The 18,997-nt window shown below is 66.8% G+C and overlaps 5 protein-coding genes across 10 annotated transcripts in view; 1 reads left to right on the top strand and 4 right to left on the bottom strand.

Annotated features, from left to right (window-relative positions):
• Nucleotides 1-2,440, bottom strand: part of SLC34A3 (solute carrier family 34 member 3) — a 5,309-nt gene extending 2,869 nt beyond the window's left edge. Inside the window, exons 1-8 of the mRNA XM_032398891.1 lie at nucleotides 2,356-2,440; nucleotides 1,980-2,069; nucleotides 1,398-1,526; nucleotides 1,179-1,322; nucleotides 991-1,102; nucleotides 715-910; nucleotides 424-513; nucleotides 241-328 (exon numbers count right to left, since the gene is read on the bottom strand). Coding sequence (XP_032254782.1) covers nucleotides 241-328; nucleotides 424-513; nucleotides 715-910; nucleotides 991-1,102; nucleotides 1,179-1,322; nucleotides 1,398-1,526; nucleotides 1,980-2,069; nucleotides 2,356-2,440 — 934 coding nt within the window. The remainder of the gene's footprint in view (nucleotides 1-240; nucleotides 329-423; nucleotides 514-714; nucleotides 911-990; nucleotides 1,103-1,178; nucleotides 1,323-1,397; nucleotides 1,527-1,979; nucleotides 2,070-2,355) is intronic.
• Nucleotides 2,441-5,017: 2,577 nt separating this feature from the next.
• On the bottom strand, nucleotides 5,018-6,246 carry RNF224 (ring finger protein 224). Its single transcript, XM_032398859.1, is given in 4 exon segments — nucleotides 5,018-5,157; nucleotides 5,160-5,227; nucleotides 5,229-5,467; nucleotides 6,187-6,246. Coding segments are annotated over 4 exon segments (507 nt in total).
• A 1,608-nt stretch (nucleotides 6,247-7,854) lies between these two features.
• Nucleotides 7,855-8,609, bottom strand: CYSRT1 (cysteine rich tail 1). Its single transcript, XM_032398817.1, has 2 exons — nucleotides 8,563-8,609; nucleotides 7,855-8,285 (listed from the first exon to the last, which is right to left on the bottom strand). Exon 2 carries the CDS (start codon nucleotides 8,275-8,277, stop codon nucleotides 7,855-7,857), a length of 423 nt encoding a protein of 140 aa, XP_032254708.1. The 5' UTR covers nucleotides 8,278-8,285; nucleotides 8,563-8,609.
• Nucleotides 8,610-11,676: 3,067 nt separating this feature from the next.
• Nucleotides 11,677-13,567, top strand: RNF208 (ring finger protein 208). Its single transcript, XM_032398834.1, has 2 exons — nucleotides 11,677-11,785; nucleotides 11,993-13,567. Exon 2 carries the CDS (start codon nucleotides 12,516-12,518, stop codon nucleotides 13,311-13,313), a length of 798 nt encoding a protein of 265 aa, XP_032254725.1. The 5' UTR covers nucleotides 11,677-11,785; nucleotides 11,993-12,515; the 3' UTR covers nucleotides 13,314-13,567.
• Nucleotides 13,568-16,038: 2,471 nt separating this feature from the next.
• Nucleotides 16,039-18,997, bottom strand: part of NDOR1 (NADPH dependent diflavin oxidoreductase 1) — a 9,931-nt gene continuing 6,972 nt past the window's right edge. The window contains exons 7-14 of one of the 6 annotated variants that reach the window (XR_004298626.1): nucleotides 18,592-18,713; nucleotides 18,316-18,483; nucleotides 18,056-18,163; nucleotides 17,744-17,858; nucleotides 17,462-17,608; nucleotides 17,263-17,381; nucleotides 17,093-17,187; nucleotides 16,039-17,009 (exon numbers count right to left, since the gene is read on the bottom strand). Coding sequence is in view for 4 of the 6 variants with exons in the window: in XM_032398838.1 (XP_032254729.1) it covers nucleotides 16,865-17,009; nucleotides 17,093-17,187; nucleotides 17,263-17,381; nucleotides 17,462-17,608; nucleotides 17,744-17,858; nucleotides 18,056-18,163; nucleotides 18,263-18,483; nucleotides 18,592-18,713 (1,072 nt within the window). In the remaining 2 variants the exon portion in view is untranslated. Of the gene's footprint in view, nucleotides 17,010-17,092; nucleotides 17,188-17,262; nucleotides 17,382-17,461; nucleotides 17,609-17,743; nucleotides 17,859-18,055; nucleotides 18,164-18,262; nucleotides 18,484-18,591; nucleotides 18,714-18,997 lie in introns of those variants that run through there. The other 5 variants (XM_032398838.1, XM_032398836.1, XM_032398837.1 and 2 more) reach the window with 5 other exon arrangements.

Genomic DNA, 18,997 nt, shown 5'->3' with positions numbered 1-18,997 from the left:
GTGGGGGGAACAGGGCTGGGTGCTAGGGGCTGGGCGTGGGGGGGAACAGGGACAGGGCTGGGGGACTGGGGGCCGGGCGTGGGGGGTACAGGGCTGGGGGGCTGGGGGCCAGGCATGGGGGGACAGGGACAGGGCTGGGGGGCTGGGGGCCGGGCATGGGGGGGAACAGGGACAGGGCTGGGGGGCTGGGGGCTGGGGGCCGGGCGTGGGGGGACAGGGCTCGGGGGCTGGGGGCCTCACAGGGCAGATGATCCACCAGGACAGAGCTGTTGTTCTCAGGGCAGGGGCCGGAGGTGGCCACTCCACAGTCACTGCTGTTCCCCGGAGTCTGGGGAGGCGAGGCAGGGCAGGGTCAGGATGGGCCCAGAGCCGGCGGGACTGAGTAACCGGCAGGTGGGAGATCGGGGCTCAGAGGCACCTCACCGTCACCTCCCTGGTGCCGCACCATCGCTTAATGAGGCTGCTGTTGGTCGCATTGCCTGTAGCACTGCTTGCAATCCTATCAGTGTCCAGCTGGGGGACAGAGGGGTTGGGACCGCGTACTGGACCCTCAGGGCTCACCTGGGACCCAGATGCCCACAGCCCAGCCCGCTGTGCCCTCCCACCCGCCGCCGTGCAGGGCCCAGGATAGGGCTGGGGCACCGCCCCCACTCCCAGCGACTCCCAGCACTCGCAGGCACAAAGGGGCCCCCCGAGGGCAGCACCTTTCCTCACCTGCACGACCAGGTGTGTGAGAGGCTTTGTAAGCACCTTGAGGATGTCAGGTGCTTGCCCCCCGGGCTGCAGGTTGCTGGAGCCCAGAGCCAGGGCGCTGAGCCTCTCCAGCAGGGCGGTGGCGCTCTCCAAGGGCAGCAGGATCAGCACCGTGAGCCAGTTGAAGATCCCATGGACGGCCGAGCTGCCAAAGGCCCTGCCGCGTGGAGCACAGTGGTCGGTGGCTCAGCTGTGGCCTTGCTTGCAGCCCCTGGCCCCCCTCCACCCCCCACTCACCTCCGAAACTCATCCCGGTCCCCTGACTGTGCCATCGAGACCAGGGTGCTGGTGATGGACGTGCCCACGTTGACGCCCATGATGACGGGCACACACGCCTGGACGGTCAGCACTGTGGGGGTGCTGCGTCAGCTTCCCGCACTCTGCCCACCCACCACCAGCCCGGGCTTGGGGAGGGGGGCACTCACATTTGGAGGCCACCATGCTGACCACGATGGAGGAGGACGTGCTGGAGCTCTGCACGAGAACTGTGACCAGCACGCCAATGACCAGTCCAGCCACAGGGTTGGACAGCACCACGTTGTCCTTAAAGATGTCTCCAGTCATTTTGCCTGTGTCCAGAGAGAGGTGCACTGAGGCTGAGCAGGACTGGCTGCCCGCCCCACCCCCAGACCCCCGGCACTCACTGCTCAGCAGCTGGAAGGCAGAGCTGAGGATGTCCAGGGAGCAGATGAAAAGATAGAGGTTGCCCAGGAGCCCACAGGCCTTGAGGAAGCCAATGAGCACCCGGAGCACCCTGCTGGCCATGCTGAGCTCTGAGAACACAGGGCAGGGCAGTCCTCAGCCAGCCCCCCCCCCACCCAGCCCTGCCCTGCCTGGCACCCCTCCAAGTCCCCTTCCTCTGTCTCCCTGCAGGGCAGGGCCTGGGCCCCCCTTCTCTGTCCCCGCACAGGGCAGGGTCTGGGTCCCTCCTCTGTTCCTTTGCAGAATGGCCAAGCCGACTGCCCCTGGGACCTCCCAGAAACCTAATGGTCATTAGGAGGGAGAAGGAGGGGCAGGCTGGGCAGGGGTGACTCTCATATCCAGACACGACAGGCAGCTGAGCGGAGGGACAAGCATCCCTGGGGTGGTGGTCTGCGCAGTAGGTTTCTATATGGCCTGTCGAGGCCAACGTCTTTCCTGCTCTCTCTCCGCAAGGACCTCTCCACGCTCAGACCCTGGGGAGTCAGAGCCCCATTTGGCCAGTTGCCCAGCACCTCCAGACCTACCTGTCCAGGACTGGCCAGTGTCCTTCAGCTGAGGGAGGGCCCAAGGGTCCATTTCCCCCTCTTCCAAGACTGGGGCAGAACCGGAGGTCCCTGCAGGAGCCAAGGTGAAGTAGGGCCAAGGATACTCCCAGGTGGGGGCAAGAGGGCGTGGAGGGGACTCTGGTGTAGGGGTTTGGGACAAGAGGCAGGAACAGGAAGCAGAGAGGAAAGGGGGCCTCCAGCTTGTCTGGCCCTGACCGGAATTGTCACGAGCCCCCATGGGCTCTCCAGGAGATGGGCGGGAGCCCCCTCCCCACTTACACAGAGTGTCGGATCAGGGGCTGGATGGGGAAGCAGAGAGGCGGGCTGAGGCCTGGTGCCCTGGGGCTCCTGGTACCTGCATTTCCCAGACTCCGGTCCACCAGGCCAACTGTGTCCAGAGTAAGGGGGGGGACCTGGCCACCCGTGAGGGAATTCGGCATGGATTTCTGGCAGGGACAGACCCAGGTCCAAGCCTGGATCTGCTGGGGGGAAAGGCAGGTCAGACACATGGCCTCCCGCTGCCCCACCAGGTCCTGCTGGGGTCCTCCAACCGGGGATCTGTCTTCCCTCCCCACCCCTGCTGGCCTTGGAGATTTCCCGCTTCCTCCATCTATTGGGGGGCGGGGGGATGGCTACAGTGACCTCAGGCAGTTGTCAGGCGAGCCCAGTCCAGTTTCGGGGGCAGAGTCGAGGGGGCCCTGGCTCCCTGGCTCCCTCGCTGGTCCTGGCTGGAAGAAGACCTGGTGGGTGGCCCAGGGCACAGGGTGCTGGGTGCCGGAAGTGCCTAGGAGCAGGGAGTCCAGTGACCTTCTTATCAGGTGTCATCAGGGACACTGCAGGTGGTCCCAGCTTAGACTTTGGCATTTGATACCAAACGGTGACGTCTCCGCTTGATCAGGGCCGCACCCCCAGGGATGGGGGCAGGGAAAGGGGCTTGGGTCTCCCCACCCCACCTCAAGGCTCCTCTCTTCAACCCTCTGGGTCTGGATCCCCTGTCTAGTCTTCTCCCCCAGCTCCCTCCCAGTCCCCAGGGTCCAGGTCCTGGGCAGCTTTCTGTCACCCCTCCCTCCTGTCTTTCATCCTCAGCTCGGGGAGGCTCAGGGTGGGGCCTGAGCCCTGGGCCAGGAGGTCACCCAGCCCTTGTCCTGGCGTCCCGGGCCCCCACCTGGTTCTAGAAGCTCCTACCTGTGAGGGTAGTGAGGGGGCACCTGCGGGGAGGAGACACAGGGCGGGAGCAACTGCCGGTCAAAGATCTGCTGGGCGCACACATGACCTGCTGTGTACTGAGCCCCATTAATGTTTACCCAGGAGTCGAGGCCCCCGAGGGGTACCTGTCATAACCCCAGGTGCCCTCCTTGTCCGCGTCCCACTATCCCCCTGGGGCAGGAGCTCCAGGCCCCCAGCTCAGCCCTCTTAGAGTGGGGCTTCTCCCTGGATGGGCCCTGAGCCAGGCCGGGGCTGTTGCAGGGCTGTGCACGGGCTCCTTCGTGCAGGACTTCCATGAGTAGACGCCTACGGGACGTGGCCAGACACTGCACGCTGCCCACCCAGGGCAAGGCAGGATGCTGGTGCTCTGGCTGGTCGGCCTGGAGGCCCCTTGGAGAGTCTCCCCAAGCTCTGCAGACCTTACATGGTCGTCCCTACCCCATCAGATGGCGGGAGGGAAGCCCTTTGCACTAGGTGGGTGGGGAGGGCCCCAGTCCCTGAAGTCATCCAGTTCAGATCTGGGTTCAGGGCAGGGCTGGGCCCAGCAGAGCTCCCAGCGGGCTCAACCCCAGCGGTGGGCAGTAATGGTGGAGGGTCTTGCACCTCCATCTGCAAGTTGGGGGGGCAGGGCCCATCCCCAGGCCACCCTGCTGCCCAGCCCACTGCCCACCCCGCCTGGACCCGCAGACGCAGCCCATCCTGTTCACTTCCACAGGAGAATGATTCTGACTGACCCCGTGGCTCGTGGGTGCCTCTCGGGGTCAGCCCCCTTCCTGCCGCCCCTGCTGGGAAATGCTCCTCCCCCTCCCCCTTGGGCCTGGTCTCCGCAGGGGGCCTGCTGGCCACAGCACCCTGGTCTAGTTGCTGCCCACCAATCGCTGTGTTCCTGGGGGACTTTGCCCCAGGGAAGGAGGAGGTTTCTGAGTGTCCTCTCAGCAAATTTTCTTGTCCCTCCCTGTCCGGCACCCACTGCCCAGGGCAGGCCCCGCGGTCCCTCCCAGAGGCTCCTGAGACCGTGTGACAGTTCCTTTCTGGATGGGGACGGCGATGTCGCAGCCTGACCTGGGGGAGAGTCTGTGTCCGTAGCCTCCAGCACCTGCACTGGCCCCTCGGAAGGGTCTGTGAGGCAGGAGGAAGCCGAGGACCGGGAAAGGGCCTCGTGGGGGAGCGGCTCCGCTGAGCTGTGCTGCCCCAGGCAGGCCCCCACCCTCTCTGGGCCTAGAGCTGGCCCCGCCCAGGCCCTCTCCTTGGACACCTGTCATGGCAGGGACTTTGTGCCTGCAGGAGACCCTCCCGGGACGGTGCCCGACGCATAGCTGAGGCTCAGTGGGCTTTGCTGAATGAATGAACTCCACAGGGATGCTTTGCAAGCCAAGGATGAAGGGGGTGGCTCTGTCTCTGCTCTGGCTCCCACCTCTGGGACTTCTCATGGGGAAGGGGAGATGGGTTCCAGCATGAGCAGGTACAGACTTGGCCAGGCCCCGACCCTCTGGCCTGCAGCCAGAGACCCGTGGAGGCGTCTGAGCTGAGTCCGGGCCTGGGCTGGGCTTGCAGGTGACTCTGACAGTCGCACCCTCCCCCTGCACACAGGCTAGCCACGAGCAGGAGGTCACCCGCTTCTCACAGAGTCTCAGAGCACCAGGGGCACAGCCCCCAAACTTAGGCTGTGGTCTGGGGGAGTCCGTGTAGGGCAGCCCGCAGGGTGCTCCGCCCCCGGGCTGTTCTGGGGGGCTGTGCTGCCGTCGGAGGTTCCCAGGTAGGGACACGCTGTGGGCAGCCTCTCCCCTGCCGCGAGAGGCAGCAAGCAGCACTCAGACCTCGGGGCTGCCGGGGGTGTCCCAGCAGAGGCCCCTGCAGCACCTGGCCTGGGGGAGTTGGGGCTGGGTGCCCAAGGTGGGACAGAGCCCGGCCAGCTGCTGAGCGACGGCAGTGCTGCCTCGGGGGGCACGGGGGGCTCCCCACGGGACAGCTCCCCCTCGGCCTTCACGGCTAGGAGGGTGGCCAGGTCGAGGTCCAGCATGCACCCCTCCGCGGGGTGTGGGTGTGCTCTGGCGGCACCGTGGGCAGGGGACCCAGCACTGCCCGTGGGCCGGAGTGTCCAGCCGCCGCACGCACGCCCGGTAGAAGGTGTGGCCGCGGTAGAGGCGGCGTGGCAGGTGCCCCGCGAGGCCGTAGGCTCAGTAGCAGATGATGCAGTCACCCCGCCGGGACCCAGTGGTGTCCCCTCCTCGGAGACCCGGGCACTCTCTGGCTGCAGCATCCTGGGGGAGGCGTACGGGGAGCTGCCGCCCACGCTGCCTGCCTCTGAGACTGTCTTGCATGGTTGGGCCCTGACCCCAGGAGTCTGCCCCAGAGGACAGGAGCCTGGGCCTCTGCAGAAGGTGGGTGGTGCCGGGGAGGGTGGGCAGTGGCCGGCTGGGCAGCAGCCCATCCCGCTGTTTGGTCCCTCTCCATGACCCTCCTGCTCAGCTCCAGGCCCCCCACTCCCCATCTGCCTAAGCCCCAGGCCTCTCTTACCTGCATCGGCTCTGCTGGGCAGCTATGCCCAGCCAGAGGAGGTCCGGGGGTTGGGGGCCCAGGGCACCCTGCGGATCCCTCCCTGGGGCTCGCATTACTGGCCGAGCACAGACGAGTCAGCAGGCCGGCAGGTGGTGGCTGGAGGCAGGCGTGGGCCCCCCTTTCAGCCACAGAGCGCTTGCAACTGGATCTACCAGCAACACCCACCTGTCAGGAGATAAGCCCCCCACCCCCACCCCCACGCCGGGACCCAGCTCCACTAGTCCCCCACCCAGGCCTGGCTTCACAGCTCACCATGGTCCCTCTCCCCGCCTGGGCCAGCCAGACCCACCTCCACACCACCCCTACTCTCCTGCTCCCCCAACTTCGCGCTAGGAAAGCCTTCTGGCCTTGACCTGGGGGATGCTTCTTCAACTCTCAGCTCAAGCATCACCCCTTCCAGGTAACCTGCCAGGACGCTCACCGGCTCAGAGCCCTGGGGGGTCCCGCTCTTCCGAAGCTCAATCGCAGCGTATGTGTCCATGTTGATTTGTCCCAGCACCTTCCTCCTGCTTCGTCTGGGTCTGTCGTGCCCCCATTACAGGGCAGCGGCCAGCCCCGCAAGGTGCCGAGGAGGTGCTCAAGCACAGGTATGGAGATCCCCACTCACACACTGTGGCTAGCCCTGGTCGCCCGCATTAGGGGCCACCTCCCCCCTAGCACCTGCCTGGTTGTGGCCCCTGGGCCAGCACGGCGGCCGTGACTGCGGGCACAGCAGAATGGGGTGTGTCAAGAATGGTCAGGGTGGGATCAGGACCCTCACTGCCCAGCTGGGAGGAAGCCAAGAACCAGAGGGGCTCCTCCTCAGTCCTACCACCCCGGCAGTCCGCAGCCTCCCTGACTGGTCCATCGGGTTTCTGCAGCTGGCCTGGGCGGCGTCATCCTCTGGTGGAGGCAGGCCAAGGGGCAGGGGCCGGAAACCTGGCCCACCTGAGGGCCTGCACAGTCAGACCAATGACATAGCTACCCACACCCAGAGGTAGGTCTTGCCTTGTGGACAGTCACCCTGGGTCAGAGGAGGGCTGGCACCAGGACCCATCCATCCTGCAAGGCCAGCTCCGCTTCCTCCTCCGGCTGTCTCTGCCTGGCCCTGGAAACGTCAGAGTGCCCAGCGCAGGCCTCACCCCTCGGTCCTGGCCCGGCAGCCCAGCCGCCCCCCCACCCCGGTGAAGTGATACCAGCGTCCAGCAGCTCAGCCCCCACACAGGCCCGGGCAGGCCTGTTACGCTGCCCAGACAGATGGGAGATCTGTCTTCCGAGGAGCCTCGCCGGCCAGCTCCTTTCCTGCTCCCCTCATTCAGGAGGGCCAGGCCCTGGAGGCAGGACGGCAGATGAGCAGCATGGCTTGGGTGCCACACAGCAGATGTTGAGGAATTGGACGTTTCATGAGGAACCAGAAAAACACCCCGGCTGAGGTAGGGCAGTGACTCATGGATGGGCAGGGCCTGGTGCTGGCTGCCTGGGTTCCCACTCCCAGAAATTCGCCAGAGTCAGTCCCACCCGCTGCGGTCCTGCCAGGGTGATCCTCCTCCTGGAGGCCTCTTTCGGGCTCCCCCCACCCCACCCCGGCTCCATGCATAACATCCTCCTACCGACTGACCCACTGCCTGACCTGTCTGCCAGCCTTGGCCTCAGCCCTAGGGAATGCAAGGCAGCTGGAACCCAGGCCTGGCTGGGCCAGGGCAGGGGACACACGCCCACCCCTCTGGTCCAGCCTCTGGACAGACCTGAGACCAGCAACATAGGGTGGCTTCCCCGGCCCTGAATGTCCCACAGAGGCCGAGGCTTGCAGTGTCGTGCAGCCCGGGACCCTCTTCCAGGGCGCAGCAGTGAAGGAGAGCATCCAGAACAAAGCTCGCTCCACTTTATTGCCTGGGCCGTGGGCCTCGGGGGAGGTGGTGGAGGCTGCCCCCAGGGCATCACAGCCGGTGCCCGGCCCGCTTGCCAGGGGCTGGAGCTGGGCGGTCGGCCTTCTCGGCAGGTAGGTGCTCCCGTGCCAACGGGCCGGTGGCTGCCCCGAGGAGGAGGGTGGCGCTGTGGCGCCCGGGCCGCGGCGGGCCCTGCAGCAGCCCACCGCCTGGCGGGGGCTGGGCTAGGAGACGGCGCAGCAGCTGTGGCAGCGGCAGAAGCGAGGGCAGTGGCAGCAGCGACAGCAAGGGCAGCAGCAGCAGTGGTGGGCGATGTCGTCCCCGCGCCCGATGGGCGGCCGGCCGGCGTAGGTCAGTGCTGCCGGGCACTGCCCACTCCCGTGGGGGTGGCCGGGCTGCGGCCAGGCCTGCTGGCCCTGGATCTGGGCGGCCCCCTTGGTCCCCTTGGCGCCTTTGCCCTCTGGGGCCTCCTCGGTGGGCTGCAGGAGCCGGGTGGGCTCGGAGGGGCAGGACCCCGCAGGCAGAGGCTGCGACCCCCCGGAAGAGGGCGCCACCTCCAGCTGCTGCCCCAGGTCGGGCCGCAGGTGAGCCCGGGGGATGCTGACTCGGGCATAGGGGTCCTTGACGACCGTCTCCTGCGGGTCCATGGCTCGGCCTGGCAGGGGCAGACAGAGGAGACAATATTGGCTCGGGGGAGGAGGGAAGCTGCAGCCCAAGAAAGCTGCCCCCACCCCCCGCGGGAAAGCCGGCCTGTGTGTCAGCGCGCCGTGCACGGGGGTGAGCTGGGTGTGAGGGCCGGTGTCTCCAGCCGCCCTCCCTGCACGCGGCGCCCTGCAATGGAGCTGCGAATGGGCCGGGAGGCTGGGGGAGGCAGCTGGGCTGTGGCCATGGTTGAGCCCCAGTGCAGGGAAGCCCCTCAGCCCAGCACCCACCTGAAGTGGTGATGGCAGCCGTTGACCCTCTCGTCCTGTGGGCCAGGTCCCAGTGCCTATGAGGTAAGTAACCGGCAGCTAGCTGCCTTTTCCCTCCTGGGGAGGGGTGGGGCCATGGGGTGGAGCTCAAAGATGGGGTTCCCAGGATCCCAGGAGGCCCGGCTCATCCAGCACAAAAGTCACCCACCCTTCCTCCTCTGGTGGGTGGTGGCCCCTGCCGGGGCTCCAAGGGGCACTGACAGCCAGGGTGACTCAGCCTCCACGCATCTGGGGCACGTCCTCGGCCCTCCAAAGACCTGCAGCTCGCCAGGAAGGAGGGCAGGAGGCAAGCCTGCTGTAAGCCTCAGATCCCAGGCCATCACTCACACACCTCGAAGCCCCTGCTTTGAGGCAGAGGACAGAGGTCCTCACTTCAAGCAAAGCCTCTACCTGGCAGACAGAGACTAAGGTGTTTGAGAGCACAGGCTGCTTGGAGGTTTGCATTTTTTAACCAATAAAAAAGGTTTGATTTACACACCTTTGCTATAACTATTCTTAAAATTGGCGATGCACAGGGGCTTCATTGACAAATGACACTTCTGGCTCATTTCTTTTTTTTTTTTTAATATTTTATTTATTTATTTATTTGAGAGAGAGAGAGAGAGGACGAGCAGGGGGAGTGGGAGAGGGAGAAGCAGATTCCCGGCTGAGCGGGGAGCCCGACATGGGGTCGATCCCAGGACCCTGAGACCAGGACCTGAGCCGAAGGCAGACGCTTCACCGACTGAGCCACCCAGGTGTCCCTTCTGGCTCATTTCTGAAACTGCAGTTTCCCTCTCCTTGGTGGGCTCGCAGACCGCAAGCTCCCCACCTCACCAGCGTCTCCACCATTGGAACTCACACCTCCTCCCACCTTCATCTGTGAGGGGGCAGGTGGCACCTGCCACACAGGGTCGCCGTGTTTTGTGGTGACGATGGATGTGAGCACTCGGGTCTGGGCCTGGCACTGGTGATCTTCCCCCAGAACCATCTGGGCAGTAGGGTGGGGCCGGGACACGCACCCCCAGTCCTTGGTGCCCAAGTGAACCCCCAAGGAAGGGCGGGACCAAATCAGACGTGGCTCAGAGCCGGGGTGACCGGGGTGGCCTGCATGAGGCCAGTCAGACCGGTCCGGGCACGAGTTCTACCGATGTGGCACCGGGTGAGGAGAGAAGTCCTCCCGGGGCCCGGGACCTCGCAGGTGTATGACAGATGCTCATTGCGCAGGCTCCAAAAGCCCCGCCCACTGCCCCTACAGACTCCGCCCCTTGCTGCGAGGCGGAGGCTGGCGCATGCGCGCAACAGGCCTGGGGCGGCCGGCGAGAACTTTATTCCCCAGAAGCCTCCGCGCTCAAAGGTTTCTCTAAAGACCCGGTTCGGGCTCCGCTGGCCTTGGACGGTCCAGAACTCAGCCTGGGCGGCTCAGCTCTGACCCGCAGGGCTCCGGCTCCGGGGGCGTGGACTTGGGCGGGCTCGGGGAGGTGGGCCTGCACGGGGCGGGACCTCATGTCCAGGGGCGGGGCCTCAGGGCAAGGGGTGGGGCCTGGTGGCCGATGCCTCCTTGGGTGCGCGCCCAGCGGGTCGCTGGGAAGTTGAGCAGAACTGGAGGCCGAGGCTGGGTTCCTAGCCCTCCCCTGGCCGGGGCTCTCTCAGTTGCCCCACCTTCACGCCGGGGCCCATTAGGGCCTCGCTGCCCATCCTGCCGGGCACCTGCTCACCTGCACACATCCCACACCCGCTCTCGCTAAATGGCTTTGGAAACTGATCCTGAGGTCACACAGAGCTGCAAAGTACCCCTGTGGCCCAGGTTCGCTCCTCCAGCCTGTTTTGCCCGCGTGGGTTTCCTCACCAGGAATAGGGACCTCTCTGGGCTCTGCTGTCCCGAAGGACCCCCCGGGGAAGGCCTATAGCCAGGTGTAGTCAGGCCCGTACAGAGGAGAGGGGCGGTGGCCAGAAGAGGCTGAGACTGTCCAGGGTCAGGCCCAGGGCCCGGTGCTGGTCACAGGAATGCTAGCATGCCATGTAGTAGTGGGAGGAGGTCAGGGGGTGGCACTGCGGAGGCCCCCCACCCCGCAGCTGTGGTCCCCTGCCCAGTAGTTGTCAACATGTTCTCTGCCTTTTCTCTCAGCTGAGGGCTCCCCACAGGCAGAGGGTGTATCCCAGGGAATCAAGGAAGCCTGGCTTGAGGAGGAAGCGGAAAGGAATGGGGCCTCTATGCTGGGTGGGGTCAGGTTAGCACACAAATATGTGACAGCAGGGCACGTGCTGACCTGGTGGGATGCCGTAAAGGGCCACCCCACCCTGGGTGCGTGTCCTCAGTGGGCTGCCCCGCTGGCCTGTCCAGGTGTCTGTCTGACCTGCACACCCCTCACCCCACCCATCTGTCCAGCATTCCTGCCCTTGGAGCCTTCTCCCAGCTACTGTCCCCCCTCTCCATCCACTCCTCGAGTATCTTGCTCACCCTCATGGTCACCTCGTCCTCGTTGAGCCCGTCCGCCTTGAGCACAACCTGGGTGCACTTGTGAGCGGGAGGCATGCGCACTGGGGACAGAGTGGAAGGACAGGCAGAGACCCTGACTCTCTGGGGGGACACCTGGCGGTCTCCCGGTGGGGTCCTGGTAGCCAGCTTTCCCGAGACCACCTCTCCACTCCTCTTGCCTTCCTCCCTCTGGTATTGTGAGGCCCCAGGCTTCGAAGAACAGGATTTCCCTTCTAGAATTGGAGGTGGGGATCCTTGACTAGGACCCAGGGTCGGCCAGGCAGGACTCAGGGTGGGGGGGTACTGGAAAGGGGCAGCGCGGGGGTCCTGGTCCACACGCGGCTCGCTGGGGCGGGCAACCCCGGGAGCGGGCGCCAGGCCCGCGGCGATGGAGGGGCGGCTGAAAGACTGGCCCCGCCCCGCGGACCCCGCGCGGGTCCCCAGACGGGGGGTGGCGCTGCGGGCGCGGGCGGGCGCCGCGCGCACTGCGGTCCCCGCGCCTCCGCCGCAGAGCGCGCCACGCTCCGCACGCACCTGCCGCCGCGCCGCGCTGCCCGGAGCCCCGCGCCCCGCGCCCCTGGGAGCCGCCGTGCCGCGCCATCGCCCGAGGTCGCCGCCGGAGCCGCGGGAGCCGCCGGGCCGAGGCGCGCGCGTCGCATCCGGGCCTGCCTTTGAGACAACCTCTGCGGCGGCGGCGCGCGGCCCGGGGACGCCAGGCTGGGGCAGGTGAGCTCGGGCGGGGCGGGACGGACGCGGGGTCGCGACTCGCCGCCCCTTCCCACCCGGGCAGGGCTTGGGCCGTGGGGGCGGGGGCTGGGGCGGGGGCTGGGTCCCGAGTCCAGCGAGGGTTAGGGTCAGAGGTCGGGCGCCCTGTCTTTTGTGCAGGGTGAGGGTGGGCCCGGGCGCTGCCCTCACGCTGTCTCTCACCTGCAGCTCGGGCCTGGTCCAGGCCTCTCTTCTGCTCCCGCCGCCGCCGAGCCCGCGGCCTGGGGCCTCCCGCAGCCAGGGCTCAGGCTAGCTGCCTTCCCTGGGCGCCCTGTCCTGGAGCCATGGGGCCCACCTAGCCCCTGCCTGCCCGGATGTCCCTGCTCAGGGACTGCTGACCTCCGCTGCAGGGGGAGCTCCCCCCACGCCCCCTCGCCAGCCTCAGCAGCCAGAGACCCTGGGTGAGCCCCTGGGCCAGACCTGCAGCCCAGGGCAGCCTTCCATACTCCCCTGCCCCCGCCTCCCTCCTCCTCCCCCGCCCCTTCCTCCTCCTCCTCCTAGGACTGGACCAGAGAAGCCACTGGGGGGGGCCCTGCCCCCCCAGCTCTCGCCGGCCGCCCCCAGGAGTCCTCGGGGCGGCCGGGGTCCCCACCAGGCCTGGCGGGACCAGGATGCTGCTCCCTCCCCTCCTCCCCGGCCTCACCCAACGCCCCCACCCACCCGAACACCCAGTCTAACTGGAGACAGCCGGATGCCGGTTGACCCTGGGCCCGAGGTGGGCAGTGGCTGGCCAGGCCTCCTCATGTCCTGCCTGAAGGGCCCCCATGTCATCCTCAAGATGGAGGCCATGAAGATTGTTCACCCTGAGAAGTTCCCTGAGCTGCCGGCGGCTGCCCCTGGCTTCTCACCTGCACCGCGGCCCACCCCTGCTCTGGCACCCAAACGCGCCTGGCCCTCAGACACAGAGATCATCGTCAACCAGGCATGTGGGGGGGACATGCCTGCCTTGGATGGGGCACCCCGCACCCCTCCCTTGCCACGACGGCCCCGAAAGGGCAGTGTGGAGTTGGGCTTCCCCCGAGTGGCGCCAGCAGACGAGGTCATCGTGAATCAGTACGTGGTGCGGCCTGGCCCTGCCACCTCGGGGCCCCCCGCCACGGCGGCACCAGCTTCGGGTGAGCCCCTGGAGTGCCCCACCTGCGGGCACACGTACAACGTCACCCAGCGGCGGCCCCGAGTGCTGTCCTGCCTGCACTCGGTGTGTGAGCAGTGCCTGCAGATTCTCTATGAGTCCTGCCCTAAGTACAAGTTCATCTCCTGTCCCACCTGCCGCCGCGAGACTGTGCTCTTCACGGACTACGGCCTGGCCGCGCTCGCCGTCAACACGTCCATTCTGAGCCGCCTGCCCCCTGAGGCGCTGACCGCCCCGTCCGGCGGCCAGTGGGGGGGTGAGCCCGAGGGCAGCTGCTACCAGACCTTCCGGCAGTACTGTGGGGCCGCGTGCACCTGCCACGTGCGGAACCCGCTCTCCGCCTGCTCCATCATGTAGCACCCGCCCGCTCGCCACTGCCCGCCAGTCCTTGCTCGCCGCTTCTTCGGGGATCGGCCCTGCCCTGTCTCCCGTTGACCCCTCGCCCACCACAGCTTCTGGCCCCTACCCATGTGGCATTATCGCTGCAGCCAACTCTGCCATTAAAACTCTTTGCCAAAGTTTGCACCTTGTTCCCTGGACTGAAGCCTGCTCTTGTGGCCTGTGCCCAGGGCTGCGGCCCAGACAGGGTCCAACCAGAGGTAGGCCCGGTGCCGCTTGGGGTCAGCCTGCTCTGCTTGCTGGGGCCAGGCTGGGCCAGGCACGGCACTCAGGAGGGCTGGGCCTGGCTGTGTGTATGTGTGTGCATGCGAATGCCCCACACGTCTGTGCAGAGCCAGCCAGCCTCCTGTGTGTGGGCAAAGGGCGGACGTGTGCTCTGCACTGGCCACTGGAGGTGGGGGCAGCTGCATGGGGGACACCTCAGTCTCTCAGGCTCCTGGTACCCACCAGACCCTCTGAGGTTGTATGGGAATGGCCTCTGAGCCCGTCTGAGCCAGGGTCGAGACAAAGGCTGCCTGAGACCATGGTGGGGTAGGAGGACCAGGGGCCTTGGATCTTGTACTCCACTACCTGGACTTGGGAAGGAAGCTTTGTGGTGGAGGGGGGAGAGGAGGGTTGGGGAGAGCCGCAGGGCGCTGAGGAAGCGGTAGAGACGACAAGAACATGGTGGCGAGGTCTCGGTAGCAGCTGCTGTGTATTGAGAGCCATTTCTTGTTCAGCACGTCACCCACAAACCCGTGAGTTCATGCTGATTGTGTCTGTCCTTTAGATAAAGGTCCCAGGCTCAATGACAGGAGGTTACAGGGCACTCAGGGGCCTCGGGTCAGTGCTGTCCAGCCCCAAGGCCTAGTCGTTCGGGGACATGTGCTGGACACCTGGCCGCTCGGGCCACCCCCTTGGGTCCTGACCCAGTGAGTGAGGAGGCTGTCTGTGGCCTGAGCTGGCACAGCAAGGGCCCCTCCCCTCCGCTGCCTGACCTTCAGGGAAGACACACTGGCCCTTCTCTGGAACATGACATGGTGGGGACCCTGCAGCCCCTGCCCAGGGCCCCACCCTCACCAAGAAGTCAGCTCAGTACCAGCCTTCTGGGTTCACTTTTGCATCTGCTGTGTCCCTCTTGCAGACAGGCCAGGTGGGTCAGGGAGAGGGGGGTGAGGACAGGCCACAGGCCTCCTCCAGCACTGCCCACAGGCACCAGTAGTTAGCGTCGGGCGGCAGGGTGGTTTGAAGTCTCTGGCTCCTGGGTAGGCCTGGCCCCAGACCCGGGTCTGGATTGAAGGCTAGTGCCCGGCTCCATCTCGGGCTTTCCAGTTTGGTCGTCAGGCCTCAGGGCCAGCCTGGGGCTCCTGGTCCGTCGGTGGCCAGGACCATCCGAGGCCCTGGTGGGGCCAGTGGCAGGTGTGATAGGCCCTGCTCAGTGACCAGAGCGGTCCAGCAGCATGAAGAGCAGCCCCAGCAGCATGAGTGGTGCGAAGATGAGCAACAGGCCCAGGAGCTCAAGGGCCAGCAGGCCCAGCAGTGCTAGGCGGCGGGTGCAGGGCCCTCGCTCCCGCAAGGCCCAGAGCCGGGCACCCAGGCAGGGCGGGCAGGGTAGGAAGGGCAGGCAGCCCTGGCCGCCCACGGGCCCCGCCAGGAAGCGTAGCTGGTAGCGGTGCTCTAGGGAGGCCCAGGGCCCAGGGCCCCGGCGGGGAGGAGCAGGGGGGGTGGGGGGCCGTGGGCCCTGCGGCCCATCTGCCTGCAGCAGTTCCTCCTGCAGCCGGCAGATCTCCCACTCAAGCATGGGTGTCTTCTGACGACACAGTGGGCAGCACACCTGGCCCAGGCTGCCGCTGGGGGCTGTGCCCAGCAGCTGGTGCAGGCAGCCCACGCACAGGCCGTGGCCACAGTTCAGCAGGACCAGGCGGTGCTCACTGGGCCCGTAGGGCTCTGTGCAGATGGGGCACTCCTCCTCCCCCCACTCCCCTGCCTGCTCCCCAGCCCCATCCTCCCTTGCTTGCTCAGCCCAGGGGCAGGCTGTGGCCGTGGCCCCCAGCAGGGGCTCACTGTCTAGAGCCCCAGCACCCTGGCCGTTCCTAAGAACCCTGCTGTCCAAGTCTTCCTCTGCCAGCACTTGGTGCGGGGGGGCTAGGCACTCCGGGCCCGGAGAGGCTGAAGGCAGACCGGTGAGTCCAGAGCTGCGGTCACAGGGGCCATGAGTGGGGGCCCTGGGGCAGGAGTCCAGATGGGTGGGCGGGGTCCCCAGGGTGGCGACCAGGGTGGTCGTGGCTGTGAAGGTCAGTGTGGCCCTCTGGGCACGGGCAGGGTCTGGCACTGACCTCGAAGCAGCGGCAGCCTGGTCCCAGCGCCCAGCTCGTTGCCCCACCCTGGAAAGTCACGGTCGCTTGGACCCCAGTGCTTCTGCCGGCTCCGGGAGGCTCTTGGGCCCACGGGTGCCGTCTCCACCGGATCTGCCCGGGCCCAGATGTGGCCACGGCCCTCCGCTGTGTTCGCAACCGACGGACGGAGGGACGGACTCCAGGTAGCAGCTTTGTGGGTAGGCCAGCCAGCCTGACTCCTCCTACAGGAATTCCCCTCGGAACCCTGAAGGCCCCTCCCAGGGGCGGGGACAATGGCTGCCCCGCCCCCCGCCTTCCCGCCCCTGCCGGGGACTGCTACTCCGCGGGCTGGGAAGGAATGGTCAGTACGCACCCTTCTTTCCAGGGCCCGCTTAACGCTGCCCCCTGCTCGACAGAGCCAGGGCAGACCTTGTACAAAGTGGGCAAACAGCCGGCACACATCACAGTAGAATCAGACCCCTAAGTATTGCAGCAAAGATGGCTGAGCAATGGTGCAGTGCCCACCATGGACGGCTGTCCCCATCCAGACCCACTGTGGGCCACCCAGCCCCCGAGGCACCAAGACAGTCACAAGGAAGAGCAGATCAGAAGCAGCCACCCAGAGCCCACAATTTATTCCTGAGGCTTTCCAGGAGTGGGGTGGGGAAAGTCTGACTGGCTGGGGGGCCTCCTCCCACTGCTCTGGTCCTCACTGACTTCCAGCCTGAGCCCGAGCCCCGTGAGGCCCTGAGGCAGCACCGGGTGCTTTGTGGCAGAGGGTGACTGGGAGCCTGCTGTCCCCTAGGGCAAATGGGGGGGTGGCATCTGGCACTCCCAGGGACCCTGCACCAGCTCAGAAGGCTCACTGGGGCTCCCTGCACCCCAGGTTCCTATGCTGTCTGGGGAGCCCCTGATGTCCATCAGATTGCCTGCTCCTTCCTGAGGCACCGTCCCTACGCAGGGTGATGCAGCCCAGGGACAACCCTGACCAGGACCCAAGTTGGGGCCAGTGGGGAAAGGCCAGCAGGGACCCTGGATGGGGGCAGGGTGGGGTGGTGAGTGGGCAGGGGCGTCGGGGCTGAGTATGGGACCCCAGGTGGACTGGAGCGAGGCTGTGCAGGGGATGGGGGGGGAGGTGATGGTGGCCCCCCGGAGGGCAGTGGCTAGAGTGGCCGAGGCCGGCAGGACGGCTCCTTAGGCCCACGTCTCACTCTGGAAACGCAGCGTCCGCTGGAGCCTCGCAAGGTAGGTAGCTGCATCAGGGCCCGAGAGCCCCCCCTGCTCCTGGAAGATCGATGTCAGGGCTTCCGACACGGCTGCTGGCATGCACTTGGCGTTGCTGGAGGGACAGGCCAGGAGGGCTCAGTATGGCTGGGACCCCCGAGGGCCGGCTCCCACCCCCACCCAGTGGTCCAGGCTCACCCTGCCAGGTAGAAGTAGGCACCCTGGCGGTCCAGCAGCTCCCACACCAGCGGCCCGAGCTCTCGGAGCCGATGCTGCACGTACACCTTCCGCTCCTACAGGGAGGTGGCAGGGGCTGGGGAGGTGAGTCTGCATCCTGGCCCCTTCCCCTTCCCTCCCAGCACACCCACCTGTTCCCGGGAGAAGGCCGTGAAGAGTGTCAGGCAGCCCCTCCCCTCCAGCTCCATCCACTCAGCCTCCCAGTAGAAGTCCTGGTCGCGCAAGCGGCAGCCAAAGAACAAAACGTTTCCTGGGGGAACACAAGGTGGCCTCCAGGCTTGGCCCAGTCCAGCCCCAGCTGCCGCCCTGCCCGAGATCCTGTGTGCTCACCACTCTGACCCTGGGCCACGCGCTCCTGGACAGCTGCTCGGAAAGGGGCCACGCCAGTGCCAGGGCCCACCATGATTACAGGTGTGCCTGGTGTCTGTGGGAAGGTCAGGCCCCCAGGCCGCACCCACAGCGGCACCTGGACAGGTCCTATGGCAGGAGAGAGAAGGCATGAAGAGGCTTCGAGGACCAGGGCCCTAGCCCAGGACTGGCCGTGGTGCACAGGGGAGAACAGAGGCCCCGGGCCCAGTCCTCTACGCCCACCCTCCGGAAAGCGGGGGCCACCTTGCCCAGGATCCAGCGACGCCAGCCAGGAGGAGCAGAGGCCCCGGCGGGGCTCCTTGAGGCGGGTCTGGTACTGCACCACAGCAACAAGAATCTGCAGCCTCGAGGGGTGAGCCTGGGGGATGTGTGGTGGGTGCCCTGATCCACTGCTGTCCCTGCCTGCCACCCCGGCTTCAGGCTGCACCCACTTCACCCAGGGCTGGTCCCAGACGTGGGGTAGATGTGGAGGGTCAGGGCGACCTCCCAACCTATATGCCTGTATGCGGCATGGCCCAGCGTCCCCGCCCTGGGCTCTGCCCCACAGTCCCTCACCAGCAGAGAGGAGGCGATGGAGAAGGCCCGCGGACGGATCGGGGGGATGAGGTCCAACAGGTAGTCTGCGGGGACGGCTCCAGCCGTGTGCGGGAAGTCGCACAGTACCTGGGCAGAGACAGCCTCACATGGGCTTCGGCCAGCACGGCCCCGCCTGGCTGTGGCTCAGAGCCTCGGGCCTGCCCGCCTGCCCACACCTGCTCACACCTCCAGGATGGTCCTGCGAGGCCGGTTGCAGTAGGAGTACAGCTCCTCCTGACCTTGGGGGGAACTGAAGTGCAGCAGCTTCTCCCGCTCCAGCTCATGGGGAGAGAGACAGGCCAGGAGCTCGAAAAAGGAACGGCGGGGCACGCTGGCGATGTCCAGGTAGTGGGACACAAGGTGCCTCACGGAGCAGGGCTGGGGCAGCCGCGCAGGGCAGGGCACACCTGCAGTGGGGGGCAGGACCCGGGGGAGGGCTGAGCATGCCAGCAGACCCCGCAGGGTGGGCAGAACGGGTGGCCACGGCTGGGCCTCCCCCGGCCCCTGGCGCTCACCTGGCTCCCGGGGCAGCAGGGTGAAGTTCTGGTCCGGGTCCAGGCCCAGCACCTGGCAGAACCGCTGGGTGTGGCTGGCCGCGTTCTCGGGCTGGATCAGCACCACGTCACCAGCTGCAAAGCTGTGTGGGAAAGCCGCCGGGAAGAGTGAGACGGGTGTGGGCAGGGCACGGGGGGTACAGGGGAGGATGCTGGGGGCACGGAAGCAGGAGTCCAGGGAGGGCTGGGGTGAGGGGTCCTCGGATGGAAGTGTCTCCCTGCCGCCTGGCCCGCACCCCTCCACCCTGCTGAGTGCCTGCTCTCCGGCTTTGGGAGCAGACCTTCTGCACCGCCAGCCACGGACCCCCAGCCACGGCCCCCCCAGCCATGGACCCCCAGCCTCGGCCCCCCCAGCCACGGCCCCCCC

The sequence above is a fragment of the Phoca vitulina genome, unplaced genomic scaffold (assembly GCF_004348235.1).
Source record: "Phoca vitulina isolate PV1807 unplaced genomic scaffold, GSC_HSeal_1.0 scaffold121, whole genome shotgun sequence".
Classification (NCBI taxonomy): Eukaryota; Metazoa; Chordata; class Mammalia; order Carnivora; family Phocidae; genus Phoca; species Phoca vitulina.
This window is presented reverse-complemented; position numbering and strand designations above follow the sequence as displayed.